Source organism: Dermacentor silvarum, chromosome 1 (genome assembly GCF_013339745.2).
Source record: "Dermacentor silvarum isolate Dsil-2018 chromosome 1, BIME_Dsil_1.4, whole genome shotgun sequence".
NCBI lineage: Eukaryota > Metazoa > Arthropoda > Arachnida > Ixodida > Ixodidae > Dermacentor > Dermacentor silvarum.
Window position 1 is genome coordinate 237,643,017 of NC_051154.1, and position 18,140 is coordinate 237,661,156.

General features: G+C 44.6%; 1 protein-coding gene across 3 annotated transcripts in view; it reads right to left on the reverse strand.

The window, feature by feature from the left end:
* Nucleotides 1–18,140, reverse strand: part of LOC119436960 (ribosome biogenesis protein BMS1 homolog) — a 134,196-nt gene that overhangs the window by 100,844 nt on the left and 15,212 nt on the right. For all 3 annotated transcript variants that reach the window (XM_049660136.1, XM_037704006.2, XM_049660135.1), the window contains exons 5-7: nucleotides 13,151–13,415; nucleotides 9,794–9,993; nucleotides 5,501–5,634 (exon numbers count right to left, since the gene is read on the reverse strand). In XM_049660136.1, coding sequence (XP_049516093.1) covers nucleotides 5,501–5,634; nucleotides 9,794–9,993; nucleotides 13,151–13,415 — 599 coding nt within the window. The remainder of the gene's footprint in view (nucleotides 1–5,500; nucleotides 5,635–9,793; nucleotides 9,994–13,150; nucleotides 13,416–18,140) is intronic.

Sequence of the window (18,140 nt, forward strand, 5' to 3'; positions counted from 1 at the left end):
TACAAGTTTATCCGGGCGATACAACTACTATCCTTACTTTGTATAGCTGTCTACTAATTTGCTATCGCAATCGATGCTTCGGATTTCGGGACGAAACTACGACTTTTTTTTTTTTCACATGTAAGAATTACATAATATTGTCTGCAATTCAACACTACTCTCATTTCTCAATTTTTCCTGTTTCTCAGCTCTTGCGTTTTCCGGCTCTTATGTTTTCTTTTTACGGCCCCGTGAAAAACGTTTCTGCGGGGTTCTACTGTATTTGCATACCCCTAGTTTAAAATGCTGAACATGCAAGCACTGTGTGAAGTTCACAATGCAATATGTTTACTTACTTTGCAATATGTTTACGGCTTGTACAGGATGTGCTTCAGGCTTATCAGGATTAGACAAGTGCACAATTCCCATGGCTCCTCATTACACATGAAGTGAAGCATCAATTGTACAGTGCAGGGACCATGTTATCAGTTAGTGAAAGTATATCTCTATGTGATACTTGTGCTTTGTTCAATATGTTGCAATATTTCAGTGGTAAGTTTTCAAATTATTTTGTGATTTAATGTAAAATTAGTAGGGATGGGCAAATATTCGGTATTGTCGAATATTCGATCGAATAATTCTATATTCGTTATTCGCTTCGATTCGAATTCAGGCATTCTATATTTTCGAATTATTTGGCGCGCCCGAATAGGCAGCCAGAAGCCACTGACGGCCGGTACACATCTCGGAGGCTATGCTTCATGTCATGGCTGCCATACATCAACCATAAATCTTGAAGGCTATACATTTTGCATTAAAGAGCTGGAAATGTGCGATGCAAAAGAGCAGAAACGGCGCTAGCGCACAACCGAAACGAAGCGGCGGAGTCCACATCACCATAATCATCAGCGAAAATCGCACGTGAATGACAGCAACGACGGAACGCTTCGTGCCTATTTGTGCCCAACAACGTGTTGGCCGCGGGATTTTATGGTCGCCATCCATGATCGCATCGATAGCTAATGCGGTTTCTTCCGCAGCGGTTGCGGCAAAAAACTAGTTTCGTTTTCACTCAATACGCACGTCGTCCGCGTGCCTAAAAAGCTGCGTGGCCATCCATGATTGCATAGATAGCGACCGCGATTTCGTCTGCAGTTTTTAGAGCTAACGGTAGTTTCGTTCTGACTCGGTGCGTGCGTCGTCCGCATGCCTTAGGCACCGCAAAGTCGCCGCTCACAATCGCGTCGATAGCGGCCACGGTTGCGACAAACAGTTGTTTCGGTTTGACTCGGTGCAAAGCTGTCGAGCTTGAAGAGCACCGGCTACATCGCGATGGACGTGTGATCTGTTGGTGGTCAGCTTAGTGGCGAAAAAATAATCAGGATGTGAGCACTGGTAGTGCAAAGTGTGTCGCAAATGATGGCGCGTGCCGCGGCCGTGCTGCGAAGGAAGTCGCGAGGCCTCGATCGCCGCTGCAAGAGCCAATCAGTCACGAGATTACGAGAATTGCAGCTTCCGCACGACTTTTGTGCAAAATAGCAAAAGGATTTGCTCATCCATTACACTAACAAAATTGTGCTGACGTAGTAAGCATTTGCTTATTGTTTTCTGGATACCTTGATAATTCGCCATTCGGTTAATTCAAACATTTTTTTTTCGGTCCCGTGAAATTCGAATTACCGTATTTATTCGAATCTAGGCTGATAGTTTTTTTCAAATAATCATATAGGAAACTCTAGGGTCGGCTTAGATTCGAGGATTTTAAAAAACGCGCCAGTTTTTAACTGAAACTGATAAATATGGTGCATAGTCAGCGCCATCTAGAAAAGTCAGTATTCGCAGCCACTACTAGCCGCGCCAGTAGCCAACTGAAGTACATGTGGGACGTCGCCATTTTGACCTGCGTCGTATCGGTAGTATCGGTATGGTGTAGCATCGACATGCGGTGTGGCGTTATCGTAAAATGGCACCAAACAGGCAATGCCACTATGGCACCGCTTTTTAACAATACCGTATTTACTCGAATAAAACGCGCACTTTTAACACGACCATAAATCTGCGTTACCATATAGCTGTCGGCATTTCAAAATGGCCGCCTCGCACGCGCGTTGAGCTTAGCTACCGTAGCATGCCGTGGCTTCCTCTGTGTGCTTAGGCAATAGTATACAGTCTGTCTTCAAGTTCTGTGCGTCTGCTCTGACAGCATGAAGTACCGAGTTCATCACGATGCCGCATTTAAAAGGAAAGTGATCATGTGTGCAGAGATGGACGGAAATCGGGCTGCATCACGGGCGTTCGGAGAATCCGAAACTTGCAAGCGGACTGGCGCAAACAGAACGAGAGGGTTTTCGCCAACAAAGCCATGTGGAACGGTTTCAGTGGACCAGAGCAGGACGTACTCTGCTGCGATCCACTTCGGCGATACGATCGCCTTGGCTCCATCTTGAAAGCAATCTGCAACGGGGAAAGTCCGCCGCGCCCATAGAGCAACATACGGATTACTATGGCGCGCCGTGTTTTCGCCGCTCATAGATAGCGTTGAAGCGAGAGGCATGCTAGCACGAAGCTCATTTCGCTTGCCGCGCTTCCAGCGTTTTGACAGTTCGTTTCCGCGGTCAACGAGCGAGATGTGTTCATATTTGCTTGTGCGCGCATGACACCGTGCTTGTGAATTTATTTAGTAAGTGAATGTTTGCAACTTTACACGGCCGATAAAACTGTTATCCTTACTTCGTATAGCGGTGTACTAATTTGCTATCTCATTCGATGCATCGGCTTTCGGGCGAAAGTGCGACTTTGTTTATTCATCGCAACTTCAGTGCATCGGGAGGAAATCTGTTGTTCCAAATGACAGAAAGTTGTATTTCTATTTGAAAGCATAAGACGCGCGGTACTGTAAAGGACTTTTTTTTTTCGTCACGGAAAACGGGTGCGCGTTACAATCGAGGGCGCATGGGAATCAAGTAAATACGGTAGTTATGCTAGCCGTAGAGGCATCGTCAAACGTTCAAGTTGGGCGGAATTTCGGCATCGATAAGAAAAACGTCTGTCGTTGGAGGGGGTCATAGGAGATGCTTTTTGCGCGCGCCACAACGAGGATGGCATTTACCCAGGAACATTGATCGTGCGCTCCTTCGAAAAGTGCAGCATCTCTGATGCGCTTGATGGTACTGTTTGAATATGTCAGCAGTAAGGAAGATAGCGACGAGGCTAGCAGCGATGGTGACATAGAATGAGCTCGGCATGTTCATATTTAATAAATGCTATTTCATTTTGCGAATGCTGTCCTCGCTTTTTCGTTCGGCCTACATTTAAGGTACCGTATTTACTTGATTGTAACGCGCCCTCGATTGTAACGCGCGCCCGTTTTCTGTGACCAAAAGAGAGGAAAAAAATTATTTACAGTACCGCGCACCTCATGCTTTAATGCAGAAATACAACTATCGCTCAAGATTTTCTCCCAATACACTAAAGTTGTGATGAACAAAAAAGTCCCAGTTTCGCCCGAAAGGCGAAGCATCGATTGCGACAGTAAATTAGCAGACAGCTATACAAAATAACGATAGTAGTTTTATCGGCCGTAAAAACTTGTAAACATTCGCTGTTTAACTAAATTGGTAGACTAATGCCTAAGCACACGTACTACAGCACAAGGTCGAAGCTACGGGAGCTAGGCTAGAAGTGCGTAGGAGGCGGCCATATTGAAATGCCGATGACGATATGGTAGAGCAGGGGTTACTCAGGTACGTTAATCCCAGGGAACCCTGCTACGCTCCATAAAGTGCCAAGGAACCCCCCCCCCCCCCCCCCCTGATTTATCCGAATTATCGAGGGTATCAAGAAAACAAACAAATGCTGCACTACGTCAACACGCTTTTATTTACTCAATGAATCGTCAAATCTTGTTTCTATTTAGCACAAGACCAGTGCGGAAGCTGAAATTCTCTTCATCTCATGACTGATTAGCGCTAGCAGCGGCGAAAGCCTCGCGACATCCTTCGCGGCGGGCATTTTCATCTGAGACGCGCTTTGCACCAACGGGCGCACATCCCGATTATTTTTTCGCCACTCAGCTGCTCGCCAACAAATTGTCCGTCCATCGCGATGTAGCCGGTGCTTTTTATCTTCGACAGCTTTGCACTGAGTAAAAGCGAAGCTACTGCTTGCCGCAACCGCTGTCGACGAAACCGCGGCCGCTGTCGACGCGATCATGGACAGCGATCTTGCGGTTCAGAAGGCAGGCGGCTGACGCACGCACCAAGTCAAAACTAAACTACCTTTCGCTGCAAGTGCGGACGAAACTGCGGTCGCTATCGACGCTGCCATGGGAGGCGACTACGCAGTTGTGAAGGCATGCAGCCGACGCGCGCATCGAGTGAAAACGAAACTACTATTCGCCGCAACCGCTGCGGACGAAACTGCGGTGGTTATCGACGCGATCAGAGATAGCGACTACGCACTTACGGAGGCACGCGGCTAGCCGCCAACGCGGTGTTACGCGCGGCGATAAACGCAAGAATAAAGGCTTTAAAGGCACAATTAGGCACGAAGCGCTTCGGCGTTGCTGTCAGTCACGTGCCGCGTACGATTGCCGCTGAGGACCACAGCGATGCGGACTGCGCCGCTTCGTTTCGGTTGGACGCTACGCCGTTCTTGCTCTTCTGCGGCCACATTTGCGGTGCTCCGCGTTTTTTTTTTTTTTTCCCCCTTCAACGTATAGGTCAGTGCGCACGCTATCGGCACCTACCCTATCTACAAATAGGAGAAAGGCGCATGGTGGTAAGTTATGGCCTCCGAGATTCAAGTGCGAAAGCTTAGGCGCGCTGCCCGTTCTCAGAGGTTGGGTGGCTACAAGCTGCTTGCGTATTTATTGCGCAGTTCGCGCGTTGCTGTTACGCACTGTGATGTGCTTTTTGACACTCGGGCATGGGTAATGGAGGTTCTTTGGATCAAGCGCACCTCGTGTTCGCCGTTTTAGACACTTGTCGGGAGCGGGACCAGGGAAAATTTATCAGTGGCTCGCGGAACCCCGAGCAGGGGCCTGCGGAACCCGTAGGTTCCGCGGAATCCACTTTGAGAACCCATGTGGTAGAGCAAAATTAGGGTCGTACTAGATTCTAACGCGCAGGCAATTTTTGGACCATTTTTATCGCGCGTTAGATTAGAGTAAATACAGTAAGTTTTTTTTTTTTTTTTATGGCTTCGAACTTTTGGGGGGTAGGCTTAGAATCGGAGTCGGCCTAGATTCGAGTAAATACGGTAACTAGGTTTTACTGTAATATGTGATATAACTATTCGAACTATTTGACCAAATCACTATTCTCTTCCAATTGGCTTCGAACCTCAAATTCACTATTCGCCTATCCCTAAAATTAGTCCTACTTGGTAAATACTTAGTAGAAATAGCAAACTAAAATTTTAATTAGTAATAATTCCTACAGGTCATTCACCAGGAATTTAAAAATAACTCAGCTATACAAATGATAAATGTCCCATCCGTCCCGAAAAAAATGTTGCTGACCTTTCAACATCATCAGGAGAAAGAACACCGCCATCTGAAAACAGCGCAAATTTGCTTGTTTGCATCTTGGCATCAATAGTCTGTTTTGTCTTCATCATTGATTGCAACATCTGGTCCACTTGTTTCCCATCCTCCTGTCAATAAAACACATGAGGAATTAGACAGATTTGGCACACTATTGTCATGCGCTAGCTTCTCCAGCATTAATCCATGAAAATACCACGAACAGTAAAACACAAGCCGCATTTACATGAATGCGACAGAAGCATATTGTATTTAACTTTCAAGCGTGTCACATCTCATCTAAACGAGGTAATTGACTAGGAATGCGTATCACATCAAATGCGCCAAGCAGGGGTAGTTTGAGAAGGAAAATGCGCATTTCAGCGGCACATGTACAGTGAATCCTCGTTGATAAAATTCTGCGTAATACATTTTTCGGGATGATACGTCCCCCTCCCCCACTGATAATACGATTTAGTTGGATAATACGTCTGACGATTCGATTTTCAGATGATACGCCTTATTTTCAGGTACCCGTGAAGATCGCATTAACGAGATTCCACTGTATACAGAAGCATTTCGAATGAGGAATTCTGGGAATGCATTCACTGCAGGATGACAACCAGCCAATCAACCGGCAACGCTGCACTGTGGGACACCAAAACACAAATTGCGGCTTACGAAGCAGGCCGCACGAAATTTTTTTTCCACGTGAGTACATTACATAACTACCCTGTGCATTGAAACAGTGTCTTATTAGTCAAAAACAAACGCGATTAACACCTATAAGTTACTTGATTCGTGACGTTAACGTAGTCATGTCCACTTTGAGGAGACTAGGTGTTAGAAACCGTGACAGCTGCGCTAGGCTGGATATGGCAACAGTCGTTGGCACGCTCTGCAATTTTATTACCATGATAGAATACGGTAAGTTTCCTCAAAATAAACATCTCGTAAATTTGTTTATGCAGACAAATGAAGGAGAACCTGCCATATTCACTCGAGAACCTGCCAAATAAAGGAGAATATATTCGCTCGCCATCCTGATGCAGTGAGTCGAACTTCCTCGATCCGTCAGCGCCCGCTGGCATTGGTGTAGGAAAGGTGCAATAAATGCCTTTGTGATTGTTTGCACTACTGTGAGGCCGCTCCTTTCTCCCAAGAGCACGTCAGAGACCCCAAAGCTTCCATCGAAACAAATTTTTTGCCACGCTGTATCGTGTCTGCCACCGCAGTAGTTAGGGAGCATTTGTGCATCTCCTAGCTTACTGCCGCGTGGTCCTGTCCGTGCTTGCGCAGATCAAAATCGTCATTCTCGCCCGCGCAGCTTCCAGTTAAAGGTGTCACGAAAATTATTTATCTGGTTTCTTATGGCACACAAAAGACTACCATGAGATGCTGCCCCGCATGACTCTACCGCAGGCGTGCAATTACTTTGCTTACAGACAGGCACTCACAAACTGGCAATATTGCTGCGTGTGCGTTTGTTTTTGTGAGGGCTGATAGAATCGAGTCTAGCCATCTAACATTTGATTACTGCAAGTTTCTCAGTCACTTCGTTTTTCTGATGGATGCACATCACTGAAATTGCTTGCGGGTGCTCACATGGCATGCCTCACTTTCCCTATGGCCACTCTCGTCCCTAGGGCCACATTCTTAAACGATCCACATCATTTTCTGTTTTGTCATTGGTTTGGACGTAGACCGGAGGCCGCCACACCAGTCTTTGCTGGGATGACACCCTCAGCACACACATGATAAATAGGGAAAATACCATAGAATGTTTTGAACTACGAGGCCTAGTTGTCTCAAACCTGCTTTAAAACATAAAAATTTGTTGTGTGTATGTTATCACATTTGTAAACAATTCATTATGTTAGTTTATCCATGTAATCAGCAATGAACCATGTACAGCAAAACCTTGTTAATTCCCCCCCCCCCCCATTCAGAAATTCGGATAATTCGGCGTCCCTGCTCCCTCGCTTAATATGTATGTAGCCCTATAGCAGCAAACCTTCGTTAATTCGGCGCAAAATTGCGTGCACACCAGTTAATTCAAACTGAAGGGAAGCCAAGGACAGCGCTGGTCCATAATTTCCACCCATAATTGCGTCGATAGCGATCGCGAATGTGGCGGCATATGCCATCTCTCACGTGACGTCAGCACTGGCTGAATCAGAAAGAGCGGCACAGGGAGAGGTCACGTGGGGTTTACATCAATTCATCTGTTCTGGCGAGGGCGATTCAAATTGAGGAGCAATAGTGTGACATTCAGTAGCAATTTTCTACACGACTAAGTCATATATTGGCCCTCAGAAAACAATGATAGATTTCTATACAAATAACCTTTCTAACGTGGCTAAAATATTTTCATTTAGTGTCCTTTTAAGTTTAACCTATCTGAGCTCTGTAGGCTGTATCAAGAGATATTTGCTCTAGCTTTAGGCAGACAAACTGGTCTATACTACTTATCGCCAAGCTGTTCATGACAAAATATTACATTATCTGAGGAAAAAACTAAAATGAATTGTACTACTGAAGGCTTTATTAGTACCAGTAAAACCTTCGATGTTATAATAACAGGAGTCACTGAACTCGTAGACTTCGAGGAACAGCACCAGTCACATTGACCCTTTTCCAGGCGATCCCGTGGGCGCTGCCATTTTCATCACATGGTGACGCCTACATTGCTTGCCTCGGTGTTTACAATGCATGCCCATGACGCCAATGTGGCGCAGCAAACCTCTTTTTCAATGGATATTCTAGAGTGACTGTATAGACGACAGAAACCTTTGGCCACAGCTTTAGAGGACATGTAAGTGCTTTCAGAGTTCATTACTTACACCTAGTCCAAACGGCGCGAGCTGCGTATATATACAGTGCTTGTACTAAAAGCAGAGCTAGAAATGTATTCCAAGCTATCCAAACTTTCCGCTTATGAATTAAATCAGGATCAGTGTGTTTTACTCTTCGTTCTTTATTTGGCAAACATTTTGAAGCTGCGGATTATCATGTTTCCGACTTGGCAATGTTCCTCGGTGCGATCACTACCTCATAGTTTATTTTTCAGCCTAATTACTTGCAGGTGTGCTCAGTTGCGATAGATTTGTTCTTGCTGTGCACAAGGCTTCGAATGTAAATGTTTTGCACTTTGTGATAAGATTGTAGCAAGGATGCATTATCGCTAGTCACTCGCTTACTCTGTGGATCGTCACGAACCTTTCAGCTTCGAACATTCGCGTGTTGTCGGTGCAGTCGCCGTCACTCATGCTTCGGCATTGATTCAAGCGTGCGCCCATTCACTTATTCTTGATACGTTGGTGATAGAATGGGTGTAAGTTTGCGTGTGAGTAGAGCCGGATGTGTGTAGAAAATGTGCGAGAAATTTACTATGCCAGTAAGTGGCGCTACTCCATTTTGTAACGAGCAGCCCTCCAATCTAAGTTGGCCACGTTCCGGGGCAGAGGAGTGTTTTTTTTTTTTTTTTTTTTTTTAATCCTCGAGGAAAGCTGTGCATCGCAAAGGGCCGGCAACACAGGAAGTCCATATGTAGCAGTAGCCACACAGATTGATTCCATTCCTTAATATGCAAGGCCGGTATTTTACCACCAACCACCAACCATGTCCTCTTCTTCCCACAGTATATACTGTGACAATATGCATTATTAGGTACAGTTTATAGAATTATCATATTGTTTTTCATTGCTGAGTTACACAGATGTAAACTTGAACTGATGTTTTTCTTAATTATGCTATGTTCAAGAATTTTTCTTAAAGAAGTGATGGCCTGAATAAGAAATCTGCTTCCTATGTCACTAGATTAACTTTTTCTTTTCAATGCAAGAAACGTCTTCAATATTAGCCCAGTGATTGCTGAGAAAAACTATTTCTCCATTTAGATGTAGTATTTAGATAGGAACTCCCAAGCAAAAGCTCCTTCTTAATGTCTGCCTTAGGTGTCCATTAAAAAAAAAAGAAGGTTGATGCTGATGGCATTTCTGGGCCTGACTTCCCACTGTCTTGAAGAGCAGCACCATGAAACAGTGAGCTTTGCATGGATGCACACTAAATTGATGTCAACCTAAACACAGTTTTCTGACGAAGAATGTTCTTAGAGCCACAGAACGAGCTTTTCTTGCAAGTGTAAGCAGCCACATCGCAAGATGCAGTTACATGAAGCTGTTCTGATGCAGTGAGGCAAAATTTCAGTTAATTATGCTTTGGCGCAATATTTCTGCAAGAATGAACTAACACACCATTTGCAGTTATAACAAGTCATAAGTCACTGACCCCTCGTCCTTCCTTGTGAGAGTGACTGCCACGCAAGTCTATGTAGACAGCATCCTTGTCGAAGACAACACCTCCAACTCCAGCCATTGGAGCATAGAGGAGACGTTCCTTCTCATTAAGAGAGCGCCGCTTCTCCTTGTCAGGCAGTGGGCATGGGTCAGGAAGCAGGCTAATCTCGTGGATGGCGAAGTCACCACAACCTGAATCAGAGCAGCAGAAGACATTCACTGTGTGAACTTTACTACAAACCACACTTGCTCACTGACAGAACATGTTTATTTTTTCTCGCACGTAAATTATGGATGAGCATCATGTTTATTCATAAACAGGGTACTGGAACATTGGGGGGCAAACATCAGCTTTTATGTGCTACCAGACAACCCCGTTTTTTTCTTATTTATGGTTTATAATACCTTAAAAAAGATTTTTTAAAATTACTTTACACTTGCAAACATGCACGTCATAATTCAAATACTATAATACAGTGGTTCTCAAATAAGGATCCGCTAAAGAATTCCTGGGGTCCGCGAAGCTGTCGTCCTCACCATAAATTGTTCCAGTGTCGAATTCAAGAGTAAGATATATGGCCCGTCACACCTTTCACAAAGCTAGGCAAGGTGATGCTTGCCACCATGCTAATGGAAGGGGAACTACTATCATCACTGCTACTGCTGATACTACAATGCCATACCGACAGGTCATATGGCGCTTGGTGCATACCGAGAACTCACGCATACTGAGAAGTGTTGCCAAGGCCCGTGTTGACGATCTTGTTACGCTAGCGCCTGGCATGACACACTGCGTTCCATCGCAACGTTGAAGTTACAAGGGTACAAAGATAGTTTCCTGAAGTTCGGGTTTACAGAAATCAGTGGCAAGGTGCAATGCAGTTGGTGTGGCAAAGTGCTTGCACAAAGCTCCCTTGTGCCAATCAAGCTAGCCTGCCTCCTTCGGATAAAGCATCTTGCTTATCAAGACAAGGACCTCGACTTCAAAGCTTTGAAATGAAGAAACGTGAGTTGGAGTCCCGGAAACTAGATAAACGAAGCAACGTAAAATCACATTGTTAACCAATTTTATATTAGGCCACCAATTAACTTTGCTTTATTTCTCGATCGGCAGCAGCACGTCTGCTACTTTCCCTTGCATGGTGCGATTGTGACAGCTGACACATTAAGAGGTGCAGAACTACAAAATTATGTTTTGTTAGTTGACCATTTGCAGCTTTAGTGCATTACGTATCATCATTACCTATGCAGTATGCCACCATCAACGAAAACTCTTTCATTTAATGTTGCCACATTCGTCCCAAGCCATTTTGAATTTTTCATATATTTTACTATACAAAACTTCTTTCCAGTTAGCAAGCTCTTCAGCGGCAGTAAGAGCAAGCTATATCCTTAGCTACCACATGGCCAAACAGATGAAGCCTCACACCACTATGAGACGTTGATCATGCCTTGCATGAAGTTGGCAGCACCGTCATCAAAAACGAGCATATGAAATTTTTTCTTTAAATACCATGCAACAATTACAAGGCTGCCCGAAGAGTGCAAGAAATGGCACCTAGTGTTCAAAAGATAAATTGAAAAATTGTGGCATATCTCATGATGACTGTCGACAGTAATGTGTTAGCACTGAATAAACACAGCGGCACAACGTACTGCCACCGTCGAAACGAGTCGTGTATGAGGCGGTGTACTGCAACAGTATACCTCTTTCGCGCTTGCCTAAGGACACTCGGTGTCATCTGGCGCCGCTACCGCGAAGCCTGCGCATGGCTTCTAAAATGCATGGCGCTCTGGTAAGCAAGATAGCTGAGAAACGCGTCATGCGGCAACCGGGCTGTGCAGACCACGCCAACCCTGCCTCAGGACCGACGTTAGATACCAGCCAAATCTACCCCTGTGGCACCGACCAAAGTGTTGTCCACACAGGCTACGAGATGCGACAGATATTTTCATTGCCATGCCACTGTCTCAGCGATGCCAAACTTGGCTTGGCTCGTCTAGGCGCAACAAGGAGTTTTTTCGTGAAACTGTAATGAAACTGTGGTGAAAATAACAGTACACGAACAAAGCCAAAACCTTATATTTTCCCTGTGGTGCCTAAAATGCCTACCCGTGTTAAAAGGAACTAGGAACTCCTTATTTACTTATAGCCCACTTGTGGCCTCCGAGACAAGAAGTGAGGTCCGTGTCCGTGTGTACACGGACCTCACTTCCGTCAGTCCCTAGGCGGCTCGTGTGTACACACTGCCACATACTCAGTGACCCAAGTTGGTCCGATGATTGGTTTCAAACCCTGTTACCTCAGCACAGCAGCACGATGCGCTACCCATTCGTCCATGGGCTACCCAGTGACCCAGGTAGCAGGAAAATGGTTAGATACAAACAAACATACATAGCCACAAACATATAGATACATACACAGTGCATGACATAGCCTAAGAATGCTAACGCATCAAAAACTGAAATCCACCGCGAAGGTTTCTCTTGCCATGAACGAAAGCTGCGATGTGTCTGGCAGCCCACAGCTCATCGTGTTTGTGTGTTTCATAGATAACTTGGTCATCGCCCAAGAGATGCTTTTATGCAATCAGCTCGAAACAACAGCAAAAGGTCAAGATCTTTTCAATGATATTAGAACATTTTTTTTTTTTGTTCTGCATGGAGATAGCTGAGATGCGTGTGTGTGAGTGCATACTGATGCAATGGTTGGCAGATCGGCAAGTTTACTAGGCCTACTCAAGCAAGAGAACAGTTCAGTCACATCTATGCAATGTATGCTTCACAGGGAGGCTTTCGTATCGAAGGAACTGAGCCAAGAGACAGCGAGCGTGATGCAGCATGTTGACAAAACGTGAACAGCATCAAATTAAGGCTTAAGACCAGTCACCTTTTCAAAGTGCTTTGTGAAGAGATAGGTTCAGAACACCAGCACCTGCTCCTACATATGGAAATACATACACCCACAAACAAGCTTTTCCCCCCTCTTTCTTCTTTTGATACAACCATTCCGACATTTCGAAAGGTACATTCTACAATTTGCATTTTAGACACATTAACAAAACAAATACGAGCCAATGACCCACTCTACCGTGATTGCCAAACCCCCGTCACTGGGATGAAGAAATCCCCAGCTCGCCAGTGTATGCACACGAAACGCACGCCAGCGATTCAAATCTGTGTCAGTCAACAGGTGTGCTTTTTGTGCACACGTGGCAGCAGTAACGAATCGCGACCCTTTTCGCTTGCTTCTTTTGCTTATACACTGGCTGCCCTCTGCTAAAGTACTATAATACTTATTGCAAAGTTATTAGCCATGGTGCCAACGAGGCAAGAGCACAACACTTACCTGGGATGTGGATGTTGGTCTTGCTCTTTAAGCTTGCTCCTCGTGCATATCCGTAGACACAAATATTTCGATCACACTTTGGAGTGATACGTATTAACTCTGGATCAGTGACATCTTCCATTCGGTCCACAAGCAGGTATGGGTGGGATGTTCGCCATTGAAGTGGTCTAAACTTCATAACTGAGATAAACCTTCCAAGGTTATGAATCTCATTCTTCAAGTATTCTCCTCTTATGAGACCTGACAAGTAGAAGAGTTTTGCACCCTGCATGTACAGAAAGCACAGATATTAGCCATATCACTTCACATAACACTTTTGCACAGTCATAGAGTACAGGGTTCGTACAGGTTTCCAAGGCAAAAATTCAAGGATATTCCAGGACTTTCCAGGACCTGTCACAGGATTTTCAAGGACTCAAAGCGGCATCCAAAGTAGGATTTCTCTACTCTAACATTTGCGAAAATAACTAATTTTATTGCACTTATAATAAATAAATATATATCACAATTATAATAAAAATATCTAGCCTTGATAACTTCTCAAGATCACAACACAAAATGAACGCCTACAACAGCGGCTGAGATTTCTCCAGTATAGGCTGGGTAAAGTTCACCTAAAATATTCAAAACATTCAGCATAGGGTTATTGCACTCAAATAAAAGGAAATAAATCTATATCCCAATGATGGTAATAATGTCTAGCCTTGATCACTTTGCAATTTACAACAATAACAAAAAAAGTTGGCAAAACACAATGAATGTTCCCAACAGCTACTCTGACTTCTCCAGTATTAACAGGGCAAGTTTACCGAACATTTCCAAACCATTCAGTGTAGTCTTGCAACACATTCATTATAACAAATAGATGCAATTTTGTAAAACATGTCTTGATCATTTCTCAAGTCCGAAATATTAAAAGTAAACACAACGAACGCTCACAACAGCTGCTCAGGTTTCTGCAGAATCAGCTGGGTTGGTTCATGAAATATTTCCAAAACATCATTCAGCATACCGTATTTTCCAGTATGTAAGACGCGTTCTTTTTCTGAATTTTTCGTCGGTGCGTCTTATAGAACGGTGCGACCGATGTACGTTCGGGTTTTTTTTTTCTGAAAAAGTGCCGTCAAAATCGGATCCGATGTTATAGCCACGCGAAGCGTGCTGGTTGACTTAATTGCTACGGGTTCTGTGCACACTATCAAGGTGCCGGGTTCTCGTGATCAAGTCCCTGAGCGCCGTGCGAAAACGATGGAGCAGCAGCGCAAATGGCGGTAGGCCGACCGCGAGTCGCTCCAGCCCGAAGTCATCTGCAGATAAAATACGGCGCGCGCCGCTGCGCAAACTACGCAGTTGCCACGAAAGTACAGGCAGCCCCCCCCCCCCCCCCTCCCTCCCGGGCTGCCTTACCGCTTTTCCTCCCTTGTGCGCGATTCAGCTCACCGTCGCACGCTTCCACTCGCACATACAGCATACGGCGCGCGGGGACGATGTTATCGCCCTTGGACTTTATACGGAACATCGTGGCATCCACGGAGGCAGAAATGCACCTGTAGTGGAAATATATGGCACCCATACGCTTGCGTGTTACCGGCTTTCACGGAGCGCAACAACACGAACTTTTTTAAAATCACTTACCAAAAGAAGATCTTATTATTATTTCTGGGGTTTTACGTGCCAAAACCAGTTCTGATTATGAGGCACGCCGTAGTGGAGGGCTCCGGATTAATTTCGACCACCTGGGGTTCTTTAACGTGCACTACAACACAAGCACACAGGTGTTTTTGCATTTCGCCTCCGGGATTCAATCCCACGAAACAAAAGAACAGACCTGTGCATCTTATACACCGGTGCGACTTATATACGTTTTTTTTTCCGGAAAAAAACTGCCGTGTTGAGGGGGGTGCGTCTTATACAAAGGTGCAAATTATAGACCGGAAAATACGGTAATGTTATTTTACTTATATTATCATAAATAATATAATAAAGCTCCACCCAAAGGCACTGAGCATCAGTGGTAAAGTTGCTCCAGTATAGCTCTCTTTAGCTTCACTAGCTTCACTTCGCGCACAAGAGTGAAAGTGGGACAAGGCCACCCCATGGGCGAGGAGTGAAACGAACGATAGGGTGAGGAAAGCAGGTACACACTGCCAGCAGAGCCAGCACTGAAGCGCGGCACGGGTCTCTCGCTCCGCTCGTTCGCGGTTTGACGCGGTGATGCCCTTTTTTTTTTTTCGTGCAGTTCGTCAATATGGAACCACGTGTGCTCGCGCTGGCGTATTGTTTCTGAAATGGGGAGTTTGTCAGATCGACGCCGATCTACCACAGAAAGGAGGTCGCAATGTCGATATCAGAGTGCATAGCTCACGAAATTCAAGGATTTTCAAGGAAGGGAAAAAATTCCAGGACTTCCAAGGGCCTTGAAAAAGCACTATTCAATTTCAAGGGTTTTCAAGGATTTCAAGGACCTGTGCGCACCCTGGAGTAACATGTAACAGTTTTTAATCACCGGAACCATAAGAATGATGCCAAAAGTACAAATCACTGCAACCTAGAAAGTCACTTTGTAAGACAAGTGGCCTAGCAATATACGGTAGGTTGCCAGAGAAAAACAAGTCATGTGCAAAAATATCTATAGTTTATTTCTTTCCCCATTAATTAAAGCCAGCAACAGATGCAGGTAAGAAAATAAAATTGTATTAGCTAAAGCACATAATCTAGTTCAGTTTATGAATGGCCTTATATTGACAAGTTATTTTCTGTAATTTAAATTTGACAGATCAGATGTAAATCATGCCTTTTGTATTAAATTAACAATATCATGCAACATAAATGTCCTACCCAGGTCAGTACTTATTTACATACATCTACATATGATAATGAATTTCTTTAGAGTGCTGATACTTCGCTGAGTAACAAAAGCTACTTTTCGGTGTACCAAATTTCACTTCATGCACCTGTACCAATGACATAGGACCAGCAGGAGTCATTCAACATAGCCGCTTTCATGTACAAATATACCATTCTGTCTAATAAAGCAGGTAGGTACAGCGTAGTCCACTGCTAAAGTACGAGGCCCAAGTTGAAAACTCTATTCTTTTCCAAAATGAGTGTTTTATTATTATTATTAACAGCGAAGCTGTTCAAGCCAGCCGTAATTTGTGGTTCGTGGTTTGTATCAAGGAACTATTGAAGAAATAAAGGTATCACCTTTCTTGCCGAGGTGGGATTCGAACCCGCGTACCCCCGGTCACAAGGCGAGCGTCGTAACCACTAGGCTATACAGCTATGCTTGCAGAGCATGCATTTATGCAAACCACATGATTGCGTTCGAGCGCCGTCGTCTTAGTCCTCAGCTGGCGCGTTCGCACGGTCGTGCTCTGCGAGGTGAAGAGGTTTTGCGCGCTATGAGAGCGAGAGAGATGCATTCACGGAGCGGGTATGCTGGAACGCGGTGTCAGTGTTGCAAGCTGCGCTATGCAACGCGCAGTGATGGCAGTAAGTCCGAGACGCATGAAAAGAAACTATCATCATCATAAGTAATAAGATGAAAAGGTTGCGCGCACTTCCGGGAAATGCTGTGCTACGATCGCCCTGCTTCGCTGTTTCAAGCGTTGCACGGCCGAGTGCAAGATTAAGCGTATTTTAATATTATTTTTTAGTTAGATGTGCAATTCATCTTCATGTATTTCTTCCAAAAACCCATAGCAATAAATGTAACCGTACCCAGCATTTGTGAAACAGAAAGTGCATGTTTCGTGTGAAACATAAAAGTGCCCGAATTCAGCAGTGTTTTTTTTTTTGTTATCTTAAATTTAAATTATTTATTACATGTAAAGTAGTAATAATGCTTGAAGGGCATTTTCTGCATGCTTTTATCTTTAACAAAACTCTTACAAGGGGGACACCCTAGACTTGAAACATGAAGAACAAACAGAACCGCCATCGTTCTGGAGGTTCTGTGTGGACGTCAAATGAGCAGCGAGTTGCCTTGTTTAGTGGTGTTTACACGCTGTATTGTTTATCATATTGGTAGTCACACTATGAGAAAATTCAGAGCAGAGAGGTGAGGAAAAAAAAATGTTTGCTGGAAATCAACACAGTCACAGTGCGCAGCAGACCACAAAGCAGTCACAGTCACAAAGTCACAGTACGCAGACCCGGTGTCACAGTACTGAGGCTGCAAAACAAGCTAGAAAAAAAAAATATATATATATATATATATATATAACAGTATCGATAATTCGATAATTCGAAATTTCGGTTATTCGAAGAATTTGAGCGGTATTCTCAATGCTAATATATATGGCCCGCGCGGCTCTATTCGGATAATTCGAAGTAGTAGCAACGTGCGGCACACAGTCGCCAGCCGAGCTCGTGGGGAAAGAAGACATTAGTGCGGCTTAGAACTAAGAGGATCGACTTGCTCGCAGCAATGGACAGTCGACGAGACACGCTATGGAGATCCAAGATTCGCACAAAATATCACTGAGACATGGGGAGATGCTCGGTTACACGCCACGTAAAATAGCAACCGCTCTTTAACTGAAGCGATTCGCAGTTCTTTGAAGATACGAATCATTTTTTTTTTTCGCTCTCCATCCCCGCGCGCTGTCACTCGCACATTCTATGTAATCCTCAGGGCGGCGACGCCGACGGCGAAAATCCGCTTGAAGTGTCCATATAATTGCTGTCGCAATAAAAAAAAAAAAGAAAAAAAAATCCCACAATAAATGGTTACAACGATGGCATGGCCTCCGAGACTGGAGGATTGCGCGAGCTCTCTATTGATAGCGCGCGTTCCAATCTTGGAGGCTATACAGCGAGTCACTGGAATTCAAGCCAGTGCAAAATCCAACATGGCGGCCTCCAAGATTGGGTAGCGCGGCTAGGAAAGAGCGCTTTAGTCCGCAAAATCGAACTTTGGGGTCTCAATTCGTCCGAAAAATTGGGTGCGAAAATGCATGAACTCAATAGGAACCCTGATGGTGCA